General features: G+C 47.0%; 1 protein-coding gene across 1 annotated transcript in view; it reads right to left on the minus strand.

Annotated features, from left to right (window-relative positions):
• Nucleotides 1–227: 227 nt before the first annotated feature.
• The window catches only part of MYL3 (myosin light chain 3), a 15,367-nt gene continuing 4,415 nt past the window's right edge, over nucleotides 228–11,179 (minus strand). Inside the window, exons 2-7 of the mRNA XM_005428007.2 lie at nucleotides 9,395–9,422; nucleotides 5,213–5,362; nucleotides 4,011–4,184; nucleotides 3,126–3,203; nucleotides 2,903–2,937; nucleotides 228–762 (exon numbers count right to left, since the gene is read on the minus strand). Coding sequence (XP_005428064.1) covers nucleotides 2,909–2,937; nucleotides 3,126–3,203; nucleotides 4,011–4,184; nucleotides 5,213–5,362; nucleotides 9,395–9,422 — 459 coding nt within the window. The 3' untranslated portion in view covers nucleotides 228–762; nucleotides 2,903–2,908. The remainder of the gene's footprint in view (nucleotides 763–2,902; nucleotides 2,938–3,125; nucleotides 3,204–4,010; nucleotides 4,185–5,212; nucleotides 5,363–9,394; nucleotides 9,423–11,179) is intronic.

The following is an 11,179-nucleotide window of genomic DNA, read 5'->3' on the forward strand; positions in this document are numbered from 1 at the left end:
TGCTGAGGTTTTTCTCAGGGTTTCATTCCCTTTTCCCCTTCCCTCACACAGACACAGAAAAAAATGAGGAAACAAAGACACAGAAAATCCCATTTTTTTACTGCAAAAACTCCAGGACCAAGGTGTGTTTATTAGAACAACTTCCAGTTTTACTTTGGGGAAGACTTTTCCTTGTTTCCTAGGGAAATTATTGGAATGGGAAGGAATCCTCATGGAAAAAAAAAAGATGGATTTTAGCAAATTTTGCTTTAATTTGGGATTTTTTGCTTTTATATCCTTAATTTTCCATCATCCAAAGCAGAGGAGAAAGCATCAGCAAGGTTCTGTTTGTCACTAATTTCTGGGAATTCCAGTTTTTCCCTAAGGCTGAAGGATATTCCTGGGATTTATACTCATGTCCCATAAACACAGGGGAAAGGTGGAGTTTGGGATGGAAAAAGAGATCAATCATTTTTTGATTGATTTATTAATGAAAATAATTCCTTCCTTTTCCTCAATTTTGTATTTCTGTTTATATCCTTCATCCTTAAGAATTCCCAGGGACTCATAGTTCACATTCCAGTTTCTTCCATAGGATCTCCGCAGGATCCACCCTCTTCCCACAGAGGAACAAGGCAAATTAAACAAAAATATCCAAATATCTCCAGTGATTTAGGCACATTTTGGAGCTCTGGAATGGGAGTCTGGGCTGAAAAACAAGGAAAAATTCCAGTAGATGAAAATCCAAGGCCTGTATCCGGAATTCTCGGTGCTTATCTTGTCCTGAAAAATAAAGATATTTTTTTAAGAATTAGAGGAAAAAAGAAGAAACGAAGAATTCCACTGGGAATCATTCTCAGCTTATCAACAACAAGAGCTGCCAAAACACCAGGAATCATCCCAGTCCCACCATCCCACACTCAGTGACGGAGAAAACAAGGGAAGCAGTCCCTAACACCTGGAGCCGATCCAGGTAAGAAAATTCCATATAAAATAGTCCCAATTCCCTCGGGAAATCAGGAGAAAAGGAAAGGCCCAGTTTCATGCTGATACAGAGATGCAGCTTTATCTTCCCTCCATCCCACAGGAATGGCCAAGAGATGGATCCGTTCCTGAATTTTTGGACTCAGCTCCAGATTCCCAGCGAGTTCAGATCCTGCGGTAAAGGACCTTCGCTCCTTCCAGGGTGGACATTCTGATGCCTCAGGTTTGAGCTTTTATATTTTCAGATTCTGTGCTGCTTTAGTGTGTGGGTCTGAGCTTCACATCAGGGCATGGTGAGCTCTGTGCACAGAGCAGGGAGACAAAACAATTCCTGCTCCAGCTGGGCACCAAGGACAAATGATCCAAATCTCAGCCCAAGAGCACAAACACCGTGTGCTGGAGAGAGAAAAACAAGCAGGGTGGGACTGCCTGGGCTAAAGCTGGAATGGGACAATGAACTGCAAGGTGCAAATGGAGCAGAACTGATCCCAGGGAGAGACCCCGGGAGCGCTCGTGCATTTTGGGGCCATTTTGGTTCATCTTGGGTGCAGCCCTGGCTGGGCTCTTGTGCTGCCCAAGGTGCATCCATGGAGGAGATCCTTTGAATAAATCCCTGCTTTATTCTTTAGCTCTGTCCAGCCTCTGTTCTAGGCCAGCCTGCACAAGGCATCAATCCCATTTGACTTTCCCTAAACACTCCAAGAGTCCCACAGCAGGGCTGGGAGGGCCACCACTGGGTGACACCACCGAGGCTCATCAGCAAATCCCAGGAATGTTGGTTTCCTGGGAATCACAAACTCCCAGTCCCCTTTCCAAACCCATCAAAGACCCTCGGAATTGCTTCTCAATCCTGTTCCAGTTCTCCAGTTTCCCTCTGGAACTGGAACTTCTTTCTTGTGATAAACCAAGCTGTCCATGCTCACTTGTCTTCTCTGGTGGCTGACATTGGTTCCCACTGGAATGGGAATTTTCCAGGGCAGTTTGGATTTGGATTTGGATTGAGGGTTTGGATTGAGGATCGAAAACATCCCTGAACAACACACAGGGACCATGGATTGGGATTTCACCAAAACTCCTGATTTTTTATATCAAAAACTAGGAACCAGTTGGGAAAAATCCAAATTCAAAAGTAAATGCCTTAAGGAAAAAAAAATTGGTTTTAATAGGGAAAAAATAGAAATAAAGGAAAAAAAACCAAACCAAATCTGGTTATTTTTTGAGCTTGTTTATATTTTGTTAAGTTATATCTTGGAACATAATTCCCGAATAACCTGGATGTGACTCCTACTTGACCCAGAAAGAAAAGTCACCACAGCACAGCCAGGTCAGCTCCGAAACCAAACCAAAACCAGGCCTAAAAATAAGCCAGAGCCACTAGAAAAGACTAAAAACAAACAAAGCAAACCCAAAACATCCAGACCAAATCCGAGTGCAGCTTTTCCTGGGATATCAGATTAGATGGATTGGTCAACCCCTTCCCCAAGAGCTGGGCAGGGAGAAAACCCAGGGAATGCCAGACAAAGGCAGCGGGCACCTTTTCCAGTAAAACTGGGACAAACCCTGCCCAGGAAATCCTGGAAACAAAGCCCAGCTCCTTTGTGAGGGTGGGACAGAGATGCCCTCGGTGGTTTGGATGAGTTGGACAAAGCTTTTCCTGGAAACCCAATCCATTGTCAGGAGATGGTGGGAGCAAGATTTATGGAAAACCACTAATTATACTGCCAGGGGAGTAAACATTCCTGATTCCTTCTTATCTCTTTTCCTTTTATTTTTTTTTTCTCCTCTCCTGTTAGCTCAATTCTATTTCCCTGCTTTTTTAGGAGTTTGGGAGCGGGGATTTGTAAATGCACATGGAAAATATTTTTTTTCTTGGAACTTTCCAGTCAATCCTAAAGGAACGAGGACTTGGAAATCCAGGAGAAGGGCAGAGGAGACTCACCTGGGCTCAGTTAGCCATGATGTGTTTCACAAAAGCTGGAAAAAAAGAGGGAAAGAAGGATCAGTTATCCTATGGAAAACATAATTAACCTTTCATAGATGGGGTTTATCAGAAGAGTTACGGACTCAGAATTGTCTAAAATTTGGAAATTTTGCCCCAGATTTTCCATGGATTTAAACTTTCTTGGGAATATTTTAGGAAGGCTTTCAGGGGTCCCACCCACCTTCGTAGTTGATGCAGCCGTTGGCATCTTCCTGCCCAGCCATCAGTTTATCCACTTCCTCCTCAGTCAGCCTCTCCCCTGCATGGAAAACAAAATCCCTGCTTCAAAATCCCCAGTTTAGGAATTTAGGAAGCTCCTGAAGACAAATGGGGGTGAGAGAAGAGGTGGACGTTTTTCCCAGGAGGAATTTGGGGTGCTGACCATGGGAAAAGCTCATTTTGGGAGTTGCAAACTTGATCCAAATTCCAAACTTGACCCAAATTTGAGAGTAAATTTGATCCCAAACCCAGAAAGACAGGAAAAATATGGAAACCCACAGGATATTATGGGCACAACTCATTTTCCTAAGAATAAGCTTGGTCTAACTGCCAAATCTTGAAGGTTTGAGTCAGTTTTAACAAAGTCCTGATGAAAAACTCTCAGTGAAAACTCAGTTTCCCTCTGAGTTTGAGTTTCCGGAAGATTCCAAGGTCAAAATTGGGATCTTTGGTATGGATCAGTGATGGATTTAATTAAATTTAATTTTATGATTTAAATATTTGGTGCCCATTGGTTTGTAAGTCTTCATTTTGGCGAAGCAGAGCGGAGACAAACCAAGGGAATCATTGGGATTGGCAATGTTGGGATGATTTATGGGAATTTATTATTTATTGGAGAAATCCAACACAAGAGGAAGGAGGGAGGGAGAGGAGAAGGGAGGGATGGAAACACCTCTTGGAAGCGCAGAAAAAATGGGGACAAACCAAGGGAATAGGTGAGGCTGGAAATTCTGGGATAATTTTATGGTGATGAGAATGAGATATTTATGGGAGAACTAAAACATGAAGGGAAAAGAGGGAGGGAGAAAAGGAGGGATGGAAATTCCCAAGGGGAGGTTTTCCTCACCCAGCGTGGCCAGGACGTGGCGGAGCTCGGCTCCCATGACCGTCCCGTTCCCCTCCTTGTCGAACACCCGGAGCCCTTCCACGAAATCCTCGTAGGTTCCCGTGTCCTTGGTCTTGGCAATGTGCTGGAGCATGGGCAGGAAGGTCTCAAAGTCGATCATCTTGGAATTCATCTCTGGAAAACCCAGGGGAAATGGAAGTTTGGGGGGGATTCTGGGAATAACGATGGGATACCCACCATGGGGGGAAGATCTGTGGTGATAAATGTTGGATAAAGGGAGAGAAGAGCCTGGAAATGGAACTCTGGGGGGATTCTGGGAATAACAATGGGATACCCACCATGAGGGCAGAACCGTGGTGATAAATCTTGGATAAAGGGAGAAAAGAGAATGGAAGTTTGGGGAGATTCTGGGAGATTTGGGAATTAACTACGGGATATCCACTATGAGGTCAGAACTGTGGTGATAAATGTTGGATAAAAGGAGAGAAAAGGCTGGAAATGGAAATTTGGGAGGATCCTGGGAGAGCTGGGAACAACAATGGGATACCCACCATGGGGGGGGAAGATCTGTGGTGCTAAATGTTGGATAAAGGGAGAGAAGAGCCTGGAAATGGAAGTTTTGGGAGATTCTGGGAATAACAATGGGATACCCACCATGGGGGGGGAAGATCTGTGGTGCTAAATGTTGGATAAAGGGAGAGAAGAGCCTGGAAATGGAAGTTTTGGGAGATTCTGGGAAAGCTGGGAACAACCATGGGATATCCAGCATAACATGGGGATAAACATTGGATAAAAGGGAGAAAAGAACATGGAAATATGGAATGCAGAAGGATGTCACTGCAATCATTACAGGCCTTCCCACCCATCTTTTGTGGAACAATCCTGACATCTAGGTTATCCCTTTGTTTCTCTGGATGTGTTGGAAATAATCAGTGTTTTTAGGAAAAACACGTGAATTCCTCCATAAATGCAATTTTGAAAGGCAAAAAATTTGTCATTTAAAACACATTAATGCCCAGGGCTCTTAAATTAATTCCCCTCAATTTGGGACAATTATCTTGACTTCCAGACTGATTTTTACTCCCTTTCTGCTGGCAGTTTCAGAGGCTGCTCCGTATCCTGAGTGACTCCGCACTTAAAAAATGGAGACCTCAATTTCTCCAGGAAAAATTCTGGGAAAACAAACAGAGGAGGCCACCAACCTTCAGGTTTGGGTCTGCCAAGCAATTTCATGACCTCAGCCTGGGTCGGGTTCTGCCCCAAAGCCCTCAGGACGTCTCCACATTGGGCGTAGGTGATTTTCATCTCCGACTTGGGGGTCCGGTCGAAAAGGGAAAACGCTTCCTTAAATTCTGGAAGGAGAAAAGGTCAGGAGACATTAATTCCATGCTCCCTTGGGTAAAAGATAAACCCAATCTAAACCTTTCCCTCGCTAACCGCCTGACTGTTTCATTTTGTGGTTTGGGAAAAATTTGGATGAGCTTTGTTATCTCCGATGTTTGTGTTCCTCCTTCCCCGCGTTTCCCGGTTCCACCGCGGGATGGAATCGGAGAGGTCAAATGCTTCCCCCGTGGTATTTCCGTCTCAGTTAACATCAGAAAGTGTGGAAAACAGGAGCAATCACGCCCTTGGGAGCTTTCCAACTGCTCAGGAGCACTCAGGAAGGCCCAGGATCCAACAGCAGCTCTGCTGATGGGAGAACCGGATCTTGGATTAAATGCTGGATACTTGGAGAGCACTGACCCAGTACCCGGAGCTCCAGGAGCACCTCTAGGAGCTGGAAATGAGCCATGCCAGGAAAAAATACTGGGATTGTCACCCAACAAGCTGTGTGCTGGTGGGGGAGGGTGAAGGTGAATGGAAAACCTTATCCCAGAATTCCAGGATGGGCTGGGTTGGAAGGGACCAGAGTGGGACAGTTGGTGGCACCTCCCTGCTTCGGCAGGGCCATCGCAGAGCACAGGGCACAAGATTACATCCTGACAGGTCCGGAATATCCCCGGTGAGGAGATCCCACAGCCTCTCTGGTCTCTGCTCAGGGCTGGGCACTGCCCAGGGCAGAAGTTCTGCCTCCTGTGCCGGGAGAATTCCTGGGCTCAGTCCCTGCCCGTGGCTCTGGGGCCATTGCTGGGGCCCCTGGAGCAGAGCCTGGCCCTGCTCTGACCCTCCCTGCACCCAGGGACACCCAGGGACACTCAGGGACAGACAGGGATACACAGGGACAGACAGGGACACCGAGGGACACACAGGGACACACAGAGAGACACAGGGACACTCAGGGACAGACAGGGACAGACAGGCACACCCAGGGACACCTGGGGACAGTGAGGAATACCAGAGACACCCAGGGACACCCAGGGACACCCAGGGCTGAGGCCCCTCTCAGCTGGGACTCCTCTCCAGGCTGAGCAGCCCCAGCTCCCTCACCCTTTCCTGGGCACTGAGATGCTCCAGGCACTTGCTCAGCTCCAGGAGCTCCTGGCCCTGCTGTGCTGAGGATCCAGAGCTGGACACAGCACCCAGAGGTGCCCCCAGGGCAGGATCCAGGGAACAGGGTTTGCTGTTCCCTCAGGAACCGGGAACAGGCCTGATCTCCTGCGAGGTTCAGAGGTTTCCCATCTCTCTAAATGGAATTCCTCACTACTGTGAGGAGCAGGATCCTGGCAAGCGCATTCCCATGGGAGAAGTTCTCCTTTCCACCACTGATTTCATGTGGACGTGGTGCTTGAGGGCATTGGCAGTGTTGGGGTAAAGGTTGGGATCAATGGTCTTAAGGGTCTGTTCCAAATGGAATGACTCCATGATTCCCATGCAGGATCCAGCAGGCACTCCCCCAGACTCTCCAGCTCCTCGGGCTCTCCTTTCCCTGCTGGAATTGCAGGGTCAGAGGAGGATCCCAGGGAGCAGCAGTCACAGGCTGTTATCCTTTACTGTTACCCTTTAACTTCATCCTTTATCCTTTTACTTCATCCTTTATCCTTTAACTTCATCCTTTATCCTTTAACTTCATCCTTTATCCTTTAACTTTATCCCTAATCCTTTAACTTCACTGTTATCCTTGACTTCCCACTGCACCATCCACACCTGATCCCAAAAAGCCCTTTGGCTTTAAATCCCTGGATCTGGCCCTTGTGCCACTGTTAATTTTCCACCTTTATTTCTGTCCCACGTTTCCAAACTCCAGGAATTTATCCTCTTTTCCCTAAGTCCTGATCCATTCAAACATTCAGCCACACACTCTGCACCCCAGATTTTCTCCATCTTCCCCAACTCCTTCTCTGCATTCCATCTCCCCTTTTTCCTTTCCTTTCCTTTCCTTTCCTTTCCTTTCCTTTCCTTTCCTTTCCTTTCCTTTCCTTTCCTTTCCTTTCCTTTCCTTTCCTTTCCTTTCTTTTCTTTTTCTTTCCTTTCCTTTCCTTTCCTTTCCTTTCCTTTCCTTTCCTTTCCTTTCCTTTCCTTTCCTTTCCTTTCCTTTCCTTTCCTTTCCTTTCCTTTCCTTTCCTTTCCTTTCCTTTCCTTCCTTCTTTGACCTTTGCTGGATTTTCCTCTCCTCCTTTCCTCCTCCCTTTCCATTTTGATCATTCCACTCCAGTTTTCCTCATTTCCTTCTTCATCCAACACTTCCAAACAACACTGAACCTTCTCATTTGGGACTAATTAACATTCCCTTGATTTCCTCTTTCCACTCTCCTCTCTCTCCTCCTCTCCCTGCCCCTCTCTCCTGATTTTCTCTCCCATCCCTGGGCAGAGCCCCGATCCCTTTCCAGCCCCTCATTCCAGCAGAGGGCAATCGTGGATTTTCCTGGGCTCCTTGCTGACGGTGGAATGGGGGCAGAGACCCCTTCCCAGCTCCTTTCCTGGGGGTCTCACAGCCGAGGTGGGTGAGGGAAATTGGGGAATATTCCCACCTCCCTCAGCTCCTCATCCATCATCACTCTCCGACTCCCTGGGACCATCTCCTGAAGATTCCCAATCCAGCAAAATTCCTGACAGCTCCGATTTCCAAGGCTTTGGGTCGTTTTGTTTTGTTTTGTTTTGTTTTGTTTTGTTTTGTTTTGTTTTGTTTTTCCCCTACTATTTTAATTTTTTCATTTGCATTTGCTGACTCCATGAAATTCCCATCCAAGCACCAAAACCCCCTCGGTGTCCTTTGCCCTCCCTCTGGCCAGGGACCCTCTGGGTATTTTCAGATCCCTAATTCCTGCCTCTCTGCCCATCTGCAACAGCTCCTTTTCCTCCTTTTCCAGCAATTCTGGGAGCTGAAGGGCCCCAAACCCAGGGCTCGAAGCAGACATTGCCCCCAGGGATGGGTTTCACTCGTGGCTGAGGAGCAGGACACCCCCAAAATTGGGAGTGTTCCACAAAGCTTCACCCCAGACCATCAGTTCCTCTCCTGGAGCCACATTCTGGGGACCAAACCACCCATGAATCCTTCCAGGGAATCCTTTGTGCCACGCAACCTTTTCCTTAGCAAAAAGAAGGAATTTGGGGAGTTCTAAAAGCCCTTGAGGTGCTGCAGCTTCTGTTTCTCCTCCACCACCTCCATTTGGAATCAGCTGCCAGAACCCCAGTTGATGGTGATAGACCAGGGATATCCAACCCAGAGGATGGAATTCTTTTGGGAATTCCAAAGGAATTTGTCAGCTTTGGGATCAGCTGACAAACTGGGAAACATCCAATCTTCCTGAGACCCCTGGATCCTCCTCGGGTCAGCAGGGAATGACAAAGGGAGGTGATAATTAAACATCTCTCTGATTGATTTTCCCCTGCTCTAATTAACCCCTTCCCTGATCCCATCTTTTAGGGGCTCTCCCAAGGGTTTAAAGACCAAAGGCAAATCCTGCCAGATGTTTGATTCCATCCATCAATTATCCCATAAAACCCAGGCTGATTTTTGAGGAGAAAGGGAACAGCTGCAGTCCCAGCGTTCCCAGGGCTTCAGGCAGGAGGTTTTGGGATCAGTTCCTTGAGCTGGGACAAAGGGTTTGGAAACTGATGCTGATGTTTGGCTTTGAAAGGATAAAGAAATTCCATGCCTGGTGTTATTTGCTGGATTCGGGAGAGCTGGAACACATTAAGTTCTGATGGAAGGCAGGAAAAATTATCTGAAGCAGAGTTGAGGGCTTTCCTTTGAAAATATAGGTACTGGTGCTTTTTCCTCAATAAAAACCTGTATTTGGGCTTTTTTGGGAGGTATAACTCCTGGAAATGGGACATGAATTCCCTGGTTTTCTTTTGGAGGGAAGGATTTAGATGAGGACAGGAAGAAAAGCCAGGAATTAAAGCTCAGCCTTCCCAAAGCTGTTCCAATACCCCAGCCCTGCTCATCCCAGCACTTCCCGGGGATGGATTTACTGAGCCCAGAAGAGAAAAATCTTCCTCACCTTCGATCTGGTCAGGGCTGAATTCCACCTGGACGAGACAAAAACAAGATAAGAAAGCTGATAAGAAGGGGGGAAATGACTCAGACAAGAAGAAATTGGTTCAGTCTCAGTTTTATGATCCCAGGGATTTGGGAGGATTCACCTCCCATTACCCCAGGTTGCTCCAAGCCCTGCCCAGCCTGGCCTTGGACGCTTGGTCACAGGAGAGGTTCAGGTTGGATATTGGGAAAGAATCTTCCCAGGAAAGGCTGTGCGGGCCGGGCAGAGCTGCCCATGGCAGAGCTGGAGGCCCCATTCCTGGAGCGATTTAAGATCCACGTGGATGTGGCACCTGGGGACAACGATGGCCTTGGCAGTGCTGCCTCAATTGTTGGATCTGATGGTCTTTGAGGACTTTCCCACCCTAAATGAGTCCATAACTCATTCCTCTTTTCCTTGGAAGAACACCAGGATGGTTTCCCTTGGGATTTTTTTTTTTTTTTGGTGGGAAATATCCCAGCAAAAGGGATCTTCTTCTTCAGAACTGAGATTTCCCTGGCATTTTTTCCATTCGGAATGGAGGTTTTAAAATCAGGACATTCCCATCCAAGCCTCCCTCTCCCTAAGGCTCCCAGTGGTGAAGTTTGGTCCAAATCCATATGGGAGACTGAGAAATTCCCATTTTTTGTCCTGCCCTGACGTATAGACAACACTAGAAATTCCATGAGGATATCAAACCTCCAAATCCAAACTTTTCCACCAGCTTTCCTCATCTCCAGCACTCCTGGCTTTAGGGAGCCATCACCTGATGGCATCAGCTGCATCCTGATGCCGCTGGATTCTTTCCCTGGTTTTGTTCCTGGAGGCTCCAGGAGGGATTAACTCCACCCTTGGCCCTGCTGACGTCATTCACGGCTTCCAATCTCCTGGAATTTTTATCGATCCCAATAAACCCCATCACTAAGCCAGGCACGGCTAAGCCTGACATCAGTCCTATGAATAAATCTGTTGTCACCCAGCGGGCAGGAGTTGGGCTGGGGGAAGCATTTGGACAATGGAGCCCTTCCAAGAGTGAAACAGCATTCCTGGTTTTTCATAGGACACCGAGGAATCTGGGGATGAACAGCAGGATTTGCACTCGGCCATGGCAGGGACAGTTTGGGAGGAAGAGGAGGTTGGATTTCGGCATTATATTCATTTATTTTTTTTATTTTGTTGGGGTTTTGGGGGTGCTTGGGGTTTTTTGTGGGGTTTTTTGATGGGCAGGTGTTTGTTTGGGGTTTTTGTTGTTGTTGTTGTTGTTTTGGGGTTTTTTTACTGCTCCCTTGGGGTACTGCTTCAGGAGACAGAAATGCAGGAGCTGGAAAGGGGCCAGGAAAACCATCAGGATCCTGGGGCTGAGGTTACATTTGGATTTCACCATCATGTGGGGACTTTTTCTTCCACTAAAACCTTTTTAATCCTGTTAATACACAGCATTCCCATCATCCCCTCTCCCATCACTTTCCACAGTAATTATGATGGATATAAAGTCCTCCAGAGCCCTGGGACGAACATTGATCCAGTCTCCAACAGATCCAGCCCTCAAAAAGGAAAGGGAAGTAAAAACAGAAATCAACCCCTAATTCCAGCTTTAATTCCAAAGCAAAACACTTCAGGAATAGGAATATGAAGCAGAATCTCTGTCAAGGTCATGCAGAGGTTGCTGCTGCATAAAATCCCCACAAAATTATTCCTTTTTTTCCTGATTGCTCTTAAAATTCCAGAGGGCAGGGAGAGATGGGATATTGGGAATTGGGAATTCCT

The sequence above is a fragment of the Geospiza fortis genome, unplaced genomic scaffold (genome assembly GCF_000277835.1).
Source record: "Geospiza fortis unplaced genomic scaffold, GeoFor_1.0 scaffold178, whole genome shotgun sequence".
NCBI classification, from domain to species: domain Eukaryota; kingdom Metazoa; phylum Chordata; class Aves; order Passeriformes; family Thraupidae; genus Geospiza; species Geospiza fortis.